The sequence below is a fragment of the Cavia porcellus genome, unplaced genomic scaffold (assembly GCF_034190915.1).
Source record: "Cavia porcellus strain 051 isolate PalLab524CR breed Dunkin Hartley unplaced genomic scaffold, mCavPor4.1 scaffold_5, whole genome shotgun sequence".
NCBI lineage: Eukaryota > Metazoa > Chordata > Mammalia > Rodentia > Caviidae > Cavia > Cavia porcellus.
In genome coordinates, this window is record NW_026947488.1 from 89,648,807 (window position 1) to 89,666,971 (window position 18,165).

Genomic DNA, 18,165 nt, shown 5'->3' on the forward strand with positions numbered 1-18,165 from the left:
ATAAGAAAGAATATATGGAAAAGAAGTATGAAGTTCTCAGCCTGTTATTTAATATACAGAGCAATGATGTCAAAACAGAGTTGGGAAGAACTTAGTAGTAGTTCTGTATCGAGGAGATTTTCGTGAAGAATTTCTCACATTCATTTTTCACAATGAAATAGCCAATGATAGCATATATATACATGCATATATATGTGTGTATACATATACACATATATGAGTTTTGTTGTACTGAAATGTGAAGAATGGGTAAGAAAGCAATAGGTCAGTTCAGAAGTTCTTCAGTGATGAAAATTCAGATATGCCTTCAAGAATATATTTCATGAATGATAAGCTATCTCAAGTTTCAGGGAGAAAATCAACTCTTTGGCAAAAATTTGAGGCTACAGAAGATGATCAGATAGATCAGAAAGAAGAGCACAAAAGATGGGTGAGATGATGCTCCAAACCCAGGAATACTCTGTATCATATAAAACATGGTATTTGGAATTATTCTAGCTTAATGAGTCTAAAAATACAGGTGATTGCAAAAGGAATAACAAACTGTGAAAGTCAAAAAAGAGAAAATATTTATAAACTGGAAATACCTATTCAAAACTTCATAAAATATTAGTAACTAAGTTTAGGATTTAGCTTTGAATCTTTACCCCTCAAGTAAATCATCTTCTGCATTTGTTTCACTAAAGGTCAAAAAACTTAATTTCTAACAACTGAATGCTGTATAATGGTTTTGTTTATATGTAGCAAGAATTTCTCACATCACCAGGAAGCTCGTCTCGTGTGAATATGGGCCACGTTTTCCAATACAAATCATGGCGAAATCGCTTATGAATATGTTCCCCAAAGCCATAAATATATTCGCTGGGAAGTCTGGTTGAAATCTGTAAATACTGGTCAGAGTAGACCAAAGGACCAATGCTGGTATCAAATCTGAACCAAGAAATAGAGAAATAAATGGTATAGAAACAGACAAATTTTCCATCAAATACGTATTTAGCTTAACATCATACAGAACATTTAATTTCAATGATGTTAATCTTTGTATGTGGTCATGTTTTAGAAAAATACAAATTTTCCCATAATCAAAATTTGTTTATTAATCAATATAGTTTTTCTTCAAGATCATGAATATAATGTTTCCACTTGCATTCATTTCTTTATTCATTATGACAATCCTAACTCAGAGATAAAATTACTTACTGTTCTATGGATAATGGGTACCAAAAGAATAAAACTGGGCTTTCAAAGAACACAACTAGCAGACCAAAGAGCCAGGTTTCAGATATTGGCCTGGATCCAGGGACTCAGTTACTAATCTAGCATTCTATTTGCTTTCATACCTCTCACATATATACTACAATTGACCTCCATATCATTTTCCACAAAGGAAAACAGTCATATATTTTATGAAGTTAAAATCTTTGCTACATGAAATTTTAAACACCATTGCTTGCATTTAATAATTTTTTCATTTGTTGGCAAATTATAATTTCATATGTTTATAAAGTACAATGTGACACTTTGATATATGTTATGGAATGATTAAATCAATCTAATTAAGGTAATTATCACTCCATGTATAATTTTGTATGGTATGAACATTTAGAGTCTATTCCCTTAGCGATTTTGAAATATACATGAAATTATTGTTTCCTAAACTCATGTGCAAACAATTTTGAAAATTTATTCACCTGTCCAGCTGTTTGACCAAAATCTCACTGTGATGTACTTAGTACTAACACCATCTCCAGGTGTTAGCCCTAACCCTAACCACTGTTACACCCTCTGATTTAGATTCTTCTAGATTCTACCTGTGATATTGTATTTTTATCTGTGTATTAGCATGGAGCCAATTGCAAAAGTATTTAAATACTTTCATAAAACACAATTTGAGATTTAATTTTGACTATTGCTTAACTAACATTCTTGGGAATGCAAGAGCATTTAAAAAGCTTTCCAGGGAATTTCTTAATTCCTTCTACCTGTTACTCCATCATCCAGCCAAAAGACTAAATGATGCTGCCTGGATTTAATTTAATATGTATAAAATATTTTAATAATGTTGTACAAATTAACACATCATTGAATATCCAGCATTTAATTCTATGAGTTAGAAGCACGATGTAATAAATATCGAGGTCAACATACAGTAGCAATTCTACATTTACAAAAATATAACCAAAGCTATAATTATGTCAGTGATTCTCTTTCCTTTCATATTTAGTCCACATCAATTGGTATATTTAATTACTCATGTTTCAGTGCCTTTCATGAGCAGGAAATAGGATCCTTTTATCATCAGAATCCTTACAGAGTGTTGTACCAACTTTCTCATTAGAAAAAAAGTTGGTCTTTCTGACAATGTTGTTGAGATACTCTTATTCCATAAAAACAGAATAAAATGGACTAGTTATTTAAATTTGTATAATTGTAAAATAAAATTCCTGCTTACAGAGTTTTGCTGTTGCTTTTCCTGATAACTTTGATGCTGAAAGGATTTTCCGTAACCTGCACATCATATAATGTTTCAGAAGCTGCCGATCCGGTAAATGCCTGTACAAACTGGTGAGGAACTTCATATCTTTTTTTATTTGGATCAGTGATCTGCAAAGATTTTAATAAATTATCTTTAATAAACTATCTTATATGGCTCTTTAAATGTTTATCTTTAAATGTTTGTTCCATTTAAAATTTTTGAATTATAAAATGCAAGTTCAAATTAACAAATAATACATTTAGTAAATTTATACAAGAGCCCTTCATCTTGTCACAAACTAAATTTTAACATTAGTGAGCAGTTGTGCACAAACAAACCTTAAAAATTGCTAAGAAATAAAAATATCGGGCTGGGATTATAGCTCAGCAGCACAAGTACCAGCCTGGCAAGTGCCAGATTCTGAGTTTGATTCTTGGTACCAAAAAACAAACAAACAAAAATATATACAAGAAATAAAAATATTGGGGCTGTGAAAATAACTCAGGGGCACAGTACCTGCCTGGCAAATTCGAGGTTGTGAGTTTGATTCCCAGCACCAAAAAAAATAAAAATAAAAAAATAAAATATTGAATTAGTTTTAAGAGTTTTGTATATAAAATCAAGTAAAGAGTTTCATAAGTTGATAAAAACTGAATGATAGCAATGACTAACATTGATTATTGAATGGTAGATGCTTACAAACTTGATTACTAGTGCTTTTTAATTGTCACAGAATTTTTAATTCCTTAGTGTCGCAGAACTTTAAATTTTATTTCAGTCCTTCAAGCTTGGAAGTGTAACTGGGTTGATCACTTATCTGACAATGCCCCAACATTGCATAAATGCATAAATACATGAAATTTTAAAACCGCATAATTCCTATGAAATTGTTGGTAAAATGAAAATGTAAAAAGAATTTTTCACCTCCAAATTTATAAAAAAGAGGGAAACATATGACTAATCTACTTGCTAAAAGCAGTAAGAATTAATTTTTCAAAATCAAACAAAGAGCCAGGTATTGTGATTCACACCTGTAGTCCCACTATGTCGGTGACTGAGGCAGAAGAATCCCAAATTCAAGCCTCATCTGGGCAACTCAACAGCTTATAAAACCTTATGTCAATATAAAACATAGCAAAAAAGCTACAAATGTATTTCACTGTGAAAGTAGAGGGTTCAATAACCAGTACCCCAAAATAAAAACATAAATAAAACAATGAAGTGACAAAGAGTAAAATATACAGTGAATATAAATTACATTCTATGACACTATTAACATTTTTCTCATTAAATTTTAAATAAGTACTCCATCATAGACTACTGTTGAAATAAAAAATACTACTATACATACTAACCTCTCTTAAAATAGTTTATAAACACTTTACATGGGCTTTATATATTAAATTTTTCAAAACTCAGTAGGGGAGAAGCCGATGATATTCCTGCACTCTATTTGAGTAAACAGCTTTAAGAAGTATAATAACTTAAACAAGTAGTCTTTTGCTTTAAAATAAATATTTCTCAAGAAATAAAATATAGATAGGCCAGAGAGTATGTTCATGAGATACACTTTTTATTAAACCTTCTTTAGAAATATCAAAAACCAAACCTTGAACCGGAAACGATTGGGTGTCTGATTTTCAGTTGTGAGGAGTACATTGTTAATGTCATTTCCAAACAGAGTAGGAGAAGATATCCTATTCAGATTGACTTCAAGTCCTCCAATCAGAAAAGAGAAAGCATCCACCAGTTAACTTTTTAAATAAATATTCAAGTGTTACATATATTAATATCTATGTTTATGTATTTATCACAAATAATGAGTATCTTTTTAACTTGAAAACAACCATGTTTGTAACCCACCATGAAAAAGTTAAATACTCACTACTGTATAACCAATTTACACATTTTGATGTACATTTCATTTGATTCTATTTAAGATATTTCTCAAAGACGACTTTGATATTTGCTTTTCACTTATAGGATATTGAATCACGAGGAAGCATTTCTCACCAGTGTTTGTTGTTGTCCTTTTATCCACCCTATAGCCATGATTATCTACAAAGAAGCACCAAGGCACGACAGAGTCATTCCATGGCTTCCAGCAGCAGCCTCGCTGGGCACAGGTGGCCTGACAAAATATTTCGAGTAAAGAGTTTGATCATTGTTATCGTCAAATGTGCGAAACGCTATTTTTTCAATGAGTGAATGAATGTTTTATTTCTTCAGATAGATACAGCAAAATGTCATTTTTTATTCCTTTCACTGGGAAGATATAAACACAGTGAATGAATTGAATTATTACAGGACATCACATAGTTACACTCTGAGTTTTGATTTAACAAATGAGTGATTCCATGCATCATACGGTAAGCACATATTTTTTAGGAGTTCCTGGCCTCTGAGTAATTATAAATTACTTTCTTGACAAGGTATTGATGGAGAAATGCTATTTGAAATGCTATTTTCTATTTATATGTCAGGAATATGGTGAAGTCAGCAAGCCAAAAATGTATACCTGTATTAAATCTCACATAAATTTTTAAGTGACATGTTTTAGAGGCTTATTAGTTTAACAGTTAAATATTTTACCCCTTCCGTCTAGTTTATATGTCAAATGTCACAGCTAATTACTTCAAATGCATTCAAGAAACAAAACAAAATGCTAAATTTAGAAATTTTACTATCTGTATGGAAAGATTATGTATGAGTGAAAAACCGTTGGACAATAGGGTGCACTATGCATTAAAATGTATTATTTAACCAGGTGTGGTGATGCATGCCTTTAATTCCAGCACTGTAGAGGCTAAGGCACGAATACTGACACAAGTTCAAAACCAGCCTGAACTACATAGCAAACTCAAAAACCAAAAAATAAAACAAAATATTATTGAAAATTAACCCAATACTAAAATTTAACATTGTGCTACATTTATTTCTTGTAATGTAATAATTCTTTCTATATCTAATAAAAATACATTCAAAGAACCTTATTAAGCCAAATAAAGTAACTTTTAAAATAATTATTAGTACTTGTGAAATATATAGTTGTCACATTAGCATATATGTACAATACATCTTAATTCCTTTAATCTCTCTCTTATTTTCACTTCAAATAAAAATGACATTTGATACACACACAGCACCCATACATACATTACACATACATATACACTGAAAAGACCAGTGGAATTGGATCTAACAATTCTGGAGTGTGGATACATATGAGACTCTAATGTATGTGCTACATTTATGAGGAAAATTTTACCACTAGCTTACCTATAAAAATATTCTCACCATCACAAAGACGTTGTTATACAAAAATTGTTATTTACAGAAGCTTTCTAAACTGGATTTTTAAAAAAAATTAATGCAAGTAAAATGGTAGAATTAAATATGGATGTAATAATTTGGAAGAGTATAAAACTAGTTGTAAAACACTAGAGAAAAGAAATAATCACAGTGTAATTACAATTTGACAAAATAAAAGCCAGTAAAATACACTTAAATTAAATTTCCCAAAATATACATTATTAGTTATTTATGCCATGATTGTTATGGCAGCCCTAAAAAAGCAATGACCCTGGAAGCTAGAATTCTAACTCATGATGTTAGAAAAGTCATGTTGCTTCTGAAGGTACAGATAGACCCTAGTAGCTCCTAGCAAACCTTGGCATTCTTTGGCTTATAAGCAATCTCTACCTCCATCATATGATTTTCTTTCTAACTACCTGCATATGGCCCTCTTCTCATATACGAGCACCACTTCATAATCCAGTATGACTGCACCTGAACTAATTACATCTGCAAAAACCTGTGTCCAATAAAATCACATTCTGAGAATGCAGGTAGAACCATGGAATCTTTTTAGAAAACATAATTTAATTCACTGTATATACAATTCAAAGCATTAGTTTTAGACTACATACTCTCTGTTTTTTAATTGGTATTAATTTTAGTTGGTTTTATAGAGATTTTGTTATTTATGAAAATTTAGTTGTCTTGGTCAGTTTTTCTGCTTCTGAGACAAAATATCTTATACACATATCTAATGCAGGCAGGTTTAATTTGACTTAAGATTTCAGGGGTTCAGTTTATGGCTGGCTGGACAAAGAGACAGGCATGATGACAGAAGGATGTAGTGTAGTGAACACACTAATTTCATGATGGTCACAAAGTCAATCACAGTGAAAGAATGACAGAAAGTGACATTCCTTCCTAAGACATACACCACTAGCAATCTACCTCCAATTGAGCTGTTTCCAATGACACATATGACTGTAAAGGAATATACCTTTCCCATGATCCAGTGATTCTCCTGGGGTATCTTTTCTCTGGTCAAATTAACAATTAACAGGCGCAAGTCTACCCCTTGAACGAGCACTTAACCATATCTCCTTAAACCATCCTTAAATTCCAAATAAATACAGTAACAAGTTAATAATTCCACTTAACAAGATACAGCTATTGTGCATAAAAATGAGCCCACAAAGTCTCAAAAGTTCCAGCTTTGCTGGAATACCATGCAAAGACTCCTCTGAGACTCAAGGGTGAAGTTGTACAAAAAACCCTCCGTAAGAATAAAAATCAAGTTACATATTCTCAGGATTAAATGACACAAGGTTAACATCCTCTTCCAAAATGGAGAAATATAAAGAGTAGAAAAGAATTAGACAAAACCAAGCAAAACCTAGAAAATCAAAGAATAATTTCTTCAATTCTAGGACTGGCATCTGAGACACAGAGTTGGAATATGAGTTGTGGGAAGCTTGGGCAGGCCCACACCCATGACAACAAAAGTTGTAGCTCATGTGAATTCTTTCTTGGGCTAGCTCCCTTCGCTCCCTGCTGATTTTGACAGATGTTCTGTTTCTGGAATCTCTGGGGTCTTGTTGCAGGTTCAAATCCTTTCCCACAGCTTCAGATATCCCTTGTCATGGATGCATTGCCTGGCTTCCAAGGTCTTCTTTTGAAACCTGTGTAAAAGCCTCTAAAACCTCATAGCTGTTGTGTTCTACATGTCTGTAAAACCTGTACCTTAAGGATGAAACCCTTAAGGTCTGCCACCAGTTTGAGCAGTGGCCAACCCATCTTGGACTACTACAATGTCCTCTGAGTAACCAAATGATTGAGTACATTGAAATCAGTCTTGGGCCCAGCAACTCTCTTCTCAAAGGAAAAGTTCACACTTTTGCAACTCTGAGCCTGCAATAGGTGGAGCCTAATAGATTTCCAAAATTCCCTTAAGGTATTCTTCTGTCCAGGTGAAAAGTACTTAGCGTCTTTTTAATGACACTAATCTTTTCAACAAATAATACATTTTTTAGACCCAAGTTTGCACACGCTTCTATGTGAGCCAAATTTTTCAAATCTTTTGTCTTTCTCAATTCTTGCTCTAAATCTAGTTTAAAAAAAAAGTATTAAGTAGTACACATACCACAGATTGAAACTTCCTCCACCAGATTAGTTAGTGCACTGCCTTGAAATTCAACTCTCCACAAATTCTCAGGCTGTCAGTTCTCTCTCTCTCTCTCTCTCTCTCTCTCTCTCTCTCTCTCTCTCTCTCTCTCTTTTTCATGAGTGTAATACATATGATCTCTTATTCAATTTCTAATAGAGCTCTTGTTCCTATCTGGGACCTCATCAGCCTGGTTGTAACTGCTTGCATTTCTATCTGCATTTCTAGTGTTCTGAGCTCTGACTGCAATGACCAATCAAGCTCTGTGTACAGGCAACTTAGACTATATCTATAAACCAGTCCAAACTCTTCCTGGAAATTGGTTCCAATGGCTTCTGAAACACATAGTCAAGTGTACTCACAGCCACGGTCCCACTTCTCCTTTATCAGTTGTATTCATGTGTCTGTTTTCTCAATGCTGAATGAAATATCCAACTTCTGTAGTTTAAACAAGGAGAAGTTTAATTTAGCTTACAGTTTCATGAGTTCAGTCCATTGTTGGAAATCTCAAAGGAAAAAACTTCGTACTGGGTATATGGAGGGGCAACGCGTGGCACTTCATATCCAGTAAACAATACACAGGTGAGGAGCACAAGCTGTAATTATAGCCTCTGCAGGCGTAATCCCACTTACCCACCTCCAAATGGGCCCCGCTTCTTAAAACCACATGTAAATATGAACATCAGTGTCACCGATCACCATAGTACCAACATGATTCAATCAACTCTCCAGGACTCTCTTAATATAATCAAGTTGAGAATTAAGATTGACTAGCATAGTTATTATTATTGTCCAGGATTTTAGAAATTATCAATAATATTTGTCATTCCTTATCTAACATCATGCTTCCTTGTGCTTTATTTGAAAAGCCACAAAATTGAAATATATTAAGTGTTCATCAATAGGTTTAAACTCTAGAAAGTAAAAATGTGATCAGTATGTTATTCTTCATTATACATGTGTATGATTATTTATATATATATTACTAAAATTAAAGTTTAATACATAGACTAGTACATATTGAATTGGATAATTGTTATAAAGTGAATCATATTCCTCTCAGATTCATGTATTGAAATACAAACTACCAGTATAACTAGATTTGGAGGTAGGACTCTTAAAACAGTATTTACAGTGAATAAAGTCATAAAAACGGGCCCATAGTGCAGTAGGTACATTGTCTTTATAAAGAGAGTTAAAAATAGAAATTTCTCTCTATGTTATTTTGCAAAGAAAATACAGGATGACACAATAAGAAGCAGCACTTTACAAGCCAGGAGTAAAGACCAACTCTGATGGCATCTTTATCTTCACTCCTCACCTCCAGAACTGCAAGATAGTAACTGTAATTATTGCATCTTCTCAGTCTCTTGTACGTTTTCACAAGACCTGAGCTAAATAATGCATTTTGGATGAATAGTTACTGTTTTAGAAAGTACCATTCTGTTATGGTTTGAAAACTGGTGGACAACTTAACGCCAGCTGGATTACATCAGCATGCATTGAGAGAAGATGCTCCACCTGAGGAGGGTTGCCAGGCTAAATAGGTGGAGAAGAAAGGAGGTGTTGAGAGGGATTGAGGCGGTTAAGGAGGCATTGTGGGTTCTCCTACGAGTTGCTGTCTGAGTTGTTGGTTCTCCTAGAGAAACTTTTGTCTTCACATCGAGCATTGCTTCCTGACTCCGGAGGGGAAGACATGTGCTGCCTGGCCTCCAGGATGAACTCTTCACGCTGCTTCCTGGCACGTACCCGACTGTGCTTGCTGTCAGAGGAGCTCGGGGCCTTTGTGTTGCTGAGGACAGCTGTGGTGCTTTCAGGATAGCCCTGGTCTTTGTTGTGAGTGTGACTTCTCGGCTCCAGCGTAGAACCCTCACCCCACTAGCACAGTTCCTTCATCCTGCTGGCATGGACTTTCTGGCTTCCACCGCTGACCCTTGGGTCCTCCCAGCACTGATCCGTAAATGAGACTGGCGTGAGTCCTTCTCGTGAGCTCTGGACCTCCAGTTGGACTCGTGGGAGGCATTGTCCTGAGCTCTGGGTTTTTATCTGGACTCATGTGAGACATTGCTGTGGGGTTTAAACTCTTGACTAATTAATCTATGTCGTTGGTGTTGCAGATAGATTTCCTACATTCTCCTGTGTTAACTTCCGGTGACCATTATAAAAATATTATAAACTCCATGTCCTGATCTGAATTGTTCTCTGTGTACAACCCCTGACTACAACACATTCTAATTACGCATTCCAAATTTTCTTACTATAAATCAATTTGTGTGCATGCTTTTAATAATTAAAAAAATAAATCATATATGCAATGTTTAGTATAATCAATTTTTCTATATCTATAGCTATATCTATAGCTATAGCTACATATCTTAAAGAATTATTATACTTAAAGTTTAAGGAAAACAATCAGTTTTAAAAATTCAAATATCGACCAGTTCTTCTGAATCATAATATTTTTTAAATGCTATGATTCTCATACTTAGAATTTTAAGTGTGTATGTATCAAGATAACATATCATTTTTACCTATTCCCTTGAGATTATGGAAACACTTGAACTGTTTGAAGAAACTTTTCAAATCGTAGTCAAAAAGTATTTGTTAAGTTACATAACTATGCAGAAAAAAAATTTTTTTTGTGTCAAGATCAAACCCAGGACCTTGTAATTTCTAGGCAGGCCATGTGGCAAATGTTTAAAAACGTCAGTGAAGGTCTGGGGATTTAGCTCAGTGTCGTAAGTACCCACCTGGCAGATGTGAGGTCCTGAGTTTGAAACATGAAAAACCTCAGTGAGAACTTAAGTATAAGTTTCATTTGAAATTTGCTACATCTCCTAAAGGGATAAAACAAAAATTTACTCTGCTTCTTTCCTAAATTTCAGGCAGGTTTTATTTTTTTCATCCTTTCATCATGTGTTTTTAATTAAATTTCTATGGTAGAAAAATATTACCCCATCAAATGATTAAAATAAAATTAGAAGATGCTGATTCATGAACAGGGACTATTGCTGTTTGTAGAACATGAGCTAGCATGGAACTTTGCATATTCCATTTTTAATTCTAGCTTTCTTTCTAATCTAGGAGGAGAATGACCTTGATATATTCATTTATCACTGAAAAATTTTGTATATTTCTGTATATTTAAAGTTTAATAAATGAGAGTTTGATTAATACTAGCAACTCTTCAAAATATTTTATTAAATTCCAGTTTTCCTAGTTAAAATATCAAAACAGCACCTAAATTCATTTGAGAGCAGAGAATGTAGGTCAGGGAATGATGCTTGCCTAATATGCACAAGGCTCTAGGTGTGATTCCCAGGACTGAGCAAAAGTGATTCATTTGGATGTGTCAACTTTTAAAAGAAGTACATTTTGCTTCCTAAAATGGCCAAAGTAAATACATTTTCTAAAGCTTAATTTATTTTATGTATAGTTTTGTTTCACATGAAAGCATTGTTTAGCAACCGAACAGGATAGATTGATGTTGAAGACCAATAGTAAGCACGAGTTCGCTACACTACTGGCTTGTAAGTATTGTTTCCCTATGAGTGCCTCGGAGTGCATATTATTTTCAGTGGAATTATCCTTCCATCATTTCTGGAGGAGAATATTAACCAAAAAGAATACTCCGTCACGCCCTTATTGTATCAGTAAATATTATTATCCACATTTTTTTAAATCACAGAGTAGGGTATAAGACTTCTTATTTTGGGCCAAGGATTTAGCTCTGTGGCATAAGTGCCTGCCTAGAAAGTGAAAGGTCATGAGTTGAAGCCCAGGTTCCAAAAAAAAGACTTCTTGTTTCTGTGCTTGCTTCAGCAGCACATGTACTAACACTGGAACGATACAGAGAAGACTTGCTATTTCTTAAGTTTCCCAAAAGAACATTGCATCTATTTGGCATTTCCTTTATGAATTAATTTGAAAATTATCTCTTAACTATGATGTAATAAATTTATGCTTCAACTAATACAAATCCCCCCCCCTTTTTTCTTTTTTCCAGTACCAGGGATCAAACTCACGACCACCTGCTTGCAAGGCAGGTGCTTATGACGCTGAACTAAATCCCGAGCCCCTTACTAATACCACTCTTACAGTTCACTTTGTTATTCTGTGTGTGCTGGAGTGCCCTGAAAGAGGCAAGATGGAGACATGCACATAATAGATTTTATAAAATGTAGACACACAAGACCCATTCATATGTCGCATATAAATATTGTACACATGTATATATCACACGCACTCATTCATTGACCTTTATTCTCACACAGCTTTATGAATAACAACTCAATTTAATGATACATTAATCCAAGCAGCTACTCTTAATTTTCTCCATTGTTATTCTCTCCTACTTGTCAAAAAAATTTAAAGGAAGCATTAATTTTCATGGAATCTTTTTAATGGCATCATCACAAACATGTTAAAAAAATAGAGATACTCATATTTAAATGTTCTGTATTTCCAAAGATTATGTGTTTTTTTAAAGTAGACATGAAAGGTCAGAATAGCTTGTTCAACATGGATAAATACTAATTTATTAATCTGAATCAAACAGTGTTACAAAAAATCAAGATCACTGACTTCAATTATGTCTTTATACTAAACTGCAATAAAAAATACATTAGCCTCATTTATATCTATTTCTTTAACAACATGGAATTACCTAATACTAAGTAATCATTTTAATATCATTATTTATATATTCATAAAGTAAAAATTGTTTCTACAGACCTGTGTGGGAAATTGATCTGGAATGCAGTTTATTCTCTCATTGATGGGATCGTTTATCTCTGCTGGACATCTTTGTGAAGCAGAGGGAGTGGATGATGAAACTGAAGTAGGAGAGAAAAATTGTCCGTGAAGTAAAATATAATGTTAAATATATTTATAGTTTTCTGAGGTATTATTTAGTTTATGTGGAAAGAGTACCTGAATTTATATATAACAAAAATAAAAGTACATTCACATTTTTTAAAACCCACAAATTCAATTACTTACAAGGGAAAGATCTAAATATTAATTTGAAATACTATTGTCTTCAAGTGCTAGACATTAAGAACAGCCTTAACAATGTCAAAGGATCAGTTTTTTAAGTGGTTCTTCATTTTTTCAAAATTGTATTTCTTTCATTATTTGAATGTTACTTTAATAACTGCTTTTATCTCTTTGTGTGAAATTGAAATCTTCACCACAAAGTAAATGATGGCTAAAAGGTAAAACTTATAAAAACATTTGCTGGCACTAAAAATTAGAACATAATAGATCATAAAAGTTCAGAACCTTATATACTGTTTCTTAAAAAAATTCATAGGAGATTCTATCATAGATTAAAAATGGAACAAAATGTACATTCATGAAATATTTACAATCGGTGTTTTACAAATGAAAACAGAAGATGGAGACATGTGGATTCAGAAGAGGTACACAGATGGGGACAATAAACTAGGGAAGATGAAAACCCAAGAAAGAAGATGCTATGAAGAGAATAATTTGATAAGTAAAGGTCAGAAAGCTGGGGACAAGAAAGAAAAATTAAATTAAATTGAACTCTATATAAAGAAGGATATTTTAGCAATCATATATGTATCATCATAACTGAGTGTTTCATAGCATAGAGAATGGTCAGTTACTGGAGTAAAACAAGAAAATAGCACCAGTAGGGATTGCTAACTACACTTAGGCATGAATATAATGTGAAATATCTTTTTTAGTTCTGATTTGGTAGGGAGATGAACAAAGGAAACAGATTTGGTCAACAGTAGTAAACAGCATCACTAATTTAGACTAGAAACACTCAGAAAAATGTCATTAAACACTTCAACTCTTGATTCATCCTCCCTCTAATTCCCTCTGTCATGCAACCTCTCTCTCTTAAAAAAAATTGAACCAGGATGAAGAATTCACTTCATTAACACAACCACAGTGCAAATTTCCAAGGACCAGAGCAAAACCTAGGTTTCTACATGAAAGAATTTCATGCTAATAATGGGCAAGCATTAGTACCTTGCATCAGCACCTTCATCTTTAAGCCACTTTCTCTTTTTCCAGTCATTTAAGTGAAAAAGTCCATTAATGGCAAAACACACAAATTCTTTATTTACAATGCTTTTTCATTGTTATAACCAGAGCATAAAGTATACAAAAAGTTGTACCATTTGTGCCATTCACTGCACATCTTTCTTCACTTGTGTCATGTCTCAAAGATTATTTTAAAATCCATGAATACAATGGAATAACTCTTAACTTCATTGTAATGCACAGAAGTTATTACTGCAACTCACCATCAACAGCAGGTGTTTTCGTCGCCAAAACAACGATGAGGGCGATAGCTATTACTACAGCTATGACGAAGAGGACAATCAGGATGATCTCCAGGCCACTAAACTTCTTCTTTGCCATCTAAAGAAAGAAAAGAATTCAGTTTTTAAACACACAACATGTAACTATAACACCTCATTGTCATAAAATTATGGACAATTTTTTGCTAATCTTGATGCAGAGTTGCAACTTTATCAGTTCAAAATCCAAACTGATATACATTGAAAATGTTACAAAACATTCAACTTAATTCAAAAGAGAAAGTTAATGATGTGCATTGCATAGTACACTCAGAAACACAGGAGAATAATATGTCCAAATTGATGTGTCTTGCCCTTTTATTGCAAATCATTTCTCAGGTCAAAGAAAACTTCCACTTATACTACGTTCTTTAATTTTCAATTTGTGTGTGTGTGTGTGTGTGTGTGTGTGTGTGTGTGTGTGTGTGTGTCTGTGTGTGTGTTTCATTTGTATCGGTACCGGGGATCGAACTCATGACCGCCTGCTTGCAAGGCAGGTACTTATGCCGCTGAGCTAAACCTCCAGCCCCAATTTTCAAAATTTTTAATGCTATGAACATGTTCTTATTTATCACACTTTATCAATTAGCAACTGTAAACCCAAAGAAAATAAGCTAAATTTCAAAGTAAAATAACCCACTTCTTTTTACTTTAACTCACACTGTGTCACCTTGCATAGTTTGATATGACTACATTTTGGAAAAGAAAATATATACGTATGCTCCAACATAATTTATATATACTTTACCAAAATATTATCATATTAAACTGTTAGATGACAGAAACATAAATTAAGACACAAATGTGAGTTTGTATGAGAGTAGTTGTATTTCAAATACTTCAAACTATGTGATTAAAAAGTTTTTCATTTAAATAACAAAATACACCAAACACTCATATCAGTAAATTTTTCGTTTTTGGTACTTGGAACTAAACCCAGAGATTTCACATTGGGCTATGTCTGTAACACTTTTTTATTTTTAATTTTTAAGAAGAGCTTCATTAGGTTTCCCAGACTGAGCTCAAATCAAGATCCTCCTGCCTCAGTCTCCTTGAGTACTGGAATTAAAATGTGTGTCTCCACATTCTGCTCATATATTGATTTTTAATAACATTATCTATTTGAGATTATATATAGAAAATATTTAAATGTAGATTAATAAAGAATTCTCCAATCATTATCTGAAATCTTGTTTAATTTTAACCATATATTCTCATGGTTTTGCCGAATGTTCAAGTTGCAATAGATTTCCCATGATATACTCAGGTCAAAATTAGAATTCCTATGTTAAATTATTTCACAAATTTCTGATTTTAAAATCTGTCTCTTTTTTTTTAAATGGCAGGTGTTGGCCCATATCTGTAATTCAAATACAGTACTCATGAGGTTGAGGCAGGAGGATCACCATGAGTTCAAGGCCAGCCTGAGACACATAATAAGTTCAAGGCCAGTTTGAATCTCGTACTGAGATCCTGTCTCAAAAACACACACTGAGACAAGAAATAAAATCCTTCTTTGTTGTTTTGTTGTGGCTCATGAAGGTCCCGCCACCTATAACTACCGGTCCTTATATTTAATTATCTGAACCTGAGATAATTTTTCTGTATCCCAGATACTTCTACCACTTGTAGTCACTTAACAAGCCCAGTTAAATTTCTCCCTGTAATATTTTCAGAATCATAGCCTCATCCCAGCTCTAGAACTGCAACAGAGTTTTTGGATAATGCATCTCCTCATGCGCTGTTGAATCCTTCTTCATTTCCTGACCAACTACTTTTCTACATGAGTTCTAATCAATGGCTTGTTCAAATATCCTGGTTTCCATGAACACATTGGTGCTCTCTCGGGCAGAATTAATCTACCCTTTTCAGGTTTTGCACACAGCATATCTATTAAAATTATTTATGCCATTTTAATTTCCCCGATTAGCTTATTACATTCTTAACAGTTAAAATTATGAAAGTAGTTCAGAAACTGATACTAAGCACAGTCTTAATTTTTAAATATGCCATAGGAATGAATATTTGAAAATAAGTTTTAATTTGAACATATCATTTCCTGTGATTGATATGTAAGTTTAACTATTTATTATATCAGGATTATTTAAAGAGACTAAATTTAGGATGTTAAATTTAAACAAAGGAATAGATGATATAGGAAGTTTCTAAAATAGTAAACTACTCAGTGTTATGCCAGAAATAGCATAGTCACATTTACTGTGTAACTTTAAATAAATATAAGGTCACTTAAAGCAATAATCTACTATTTTTGTAATGAAAGCAATAGCATGACTACACATTTTATTTGCAGAAAGGGATGACAAAATACACATTATTATGACACAAAGCCTCCTTTTTTCAGAATATAAGAAACCAAATTTAATTTTAAAAATTAAATTATTAATGTAAATACCTAAAACATAAAGTATTGAAATTATTTATATTTTATAGGAGATAATTGGTGATCATATCTTAAGTAATTTAAAGCAATAAATATTGGAAATACTGCATATTGATACATTTTTCAAAATGAATAGTATTTTATTAGATAGTAGATATTTAATATGATATTTAAAAGGTGTGCTCAAAACGTCAAAAATTTTATAAGTCTGGCATTTTACTCTGCCTAAATATTTGTAAACATAATATATTTTATCATACTTAGCTAGAGTATCCCTCTACCTTTCCAAAACTTCTCGACCCTATTTTATTTCTTTCCTTTCTATTTGCTATAAAAACTATTAAAATTTACTAGGATCACATCTATGTTTGACAAAAATCATTAAAAAAAATGGGAAAAGAAAATGTTTTCATATCTCTGAGGAACTGGGATTATTTTGTGACTTCTGAAAAGAACTACATATATAAGTTGGTAATTTAAAAACGTTGGACAATTTTCAACACGTGCACACAGATAAATGTTGTAAATGTGATACCAGGAAAATCAAATTCATTTAGAATAAGAAATAACAAATAAAACTTGCGTTCTTACCTTTCTTCATAGCCTGTTCTATCTCCTGTGGTGCAGCAGTGTCAGGTGAGGCGAGGCTGCTAATGATCAGGAAGAATCGCTGGGTATAATATCCTCCTACTTGTAAAATTTTATTGCACCCTCACTAACCTATCAATATTCAGTATTATTGTGCTCAACACATAAGTGTTGAGTCTTAACCTTGAAAGCAGTTTGTAGAAATACTCCTCTCTGTGAATATAAGTTAATTAATAACTCCTCTCAGTCTCTGATTTCTAGTAACAACTATCTTAGAGAATAGGAGTTATTTCAATGATTTTTTGTCTTTTCAAAACTGGATTTCTTTTCATTACTTGGGCATTCTTTTAACAACTTATAGTTAATTTTGTGAATATATTTGAAAGAGTTAGTAAAACATTTATAGAAACTAACGATTAGAAGATTATATCTCAGTAAAAATTAATGACTAAAAAAATTAATTATGTGGCTTGTTATTAACCCTAAGAATGAAGAACTGACCAATTATTTAAGACAAAAACATGGAGGAAGAGATAAATGGATTGACAATTGCAAAATAAAATCAAATTTTATTTATTTATTAAGTTTATCAAAAACCATTTCATAACCCCTTCTGAGTTCATAAATCAAAGCTTTCAGAATGGACTATAGTAGTAGTTTCAACTTGTGTAGTCACTAAAAGCACAAGATTTGATGTCAGAGATCTGGGTAAAAATGCTTGCTGGCCTGTGAGCACCTGGGAAACTATGGGTAAACTTGTTTGCTTATTTAAGCTTCCATCTTTTTATCTAAAAAGTTTTAAAATTATCTTGGGGCTGTTGAGAGAATTACATGAGCTGCTCTAGTCTAATACAATTTTTACAGGTTTGTAAATATAGAGTCCAACTGAATCCTGAAATAA

The 18,165-nt window shown here is 32.9% G+C and overlaps 1 protein-coding gene across 1 annotated transcript in view; it reads right to left on the minus strand.

Annotated features, from left to right (window-relative positions):
• The window catches only part of Si (sucrase-isomaltase), a 92,468-nt gene extending 75,044 nt beyond the window's left edge, over positions 1-17,424 (minus strand). The window contains exons 1-7 of the mRNA XM_063249285.1: positions 17,268-17,424; positions 14,219-14,336; positions 12,669-12,769; positions 4,490-4,607; positions 4,086-4,195; positions 2,453-2,604; positions 759-930 (exon numbers count right to left, since the gene is read on the minus strand). Of these exons, the coding sequence (XP_063105355.1) occupies positions 759-930; positions 2,453-2,604; positions 4,086-4,195; positions 4,490-4,607; positions 12,669-12,769; positions 14,219-14,336 (771 nt within the window). The 5' untranslated portion in view covers positions 17,268-17,424. The remainder of the gene's footprint in view (positions 1-758; positions 931-2,452; positions 2,605-4,085; positions 4,196-4,489; positions 4,608-12,668; positions 12,770-14,218; positions 14,337-17,267) is intronic.
• Positions 17,425-18,165: the final 741 nt, after the last annotated feature.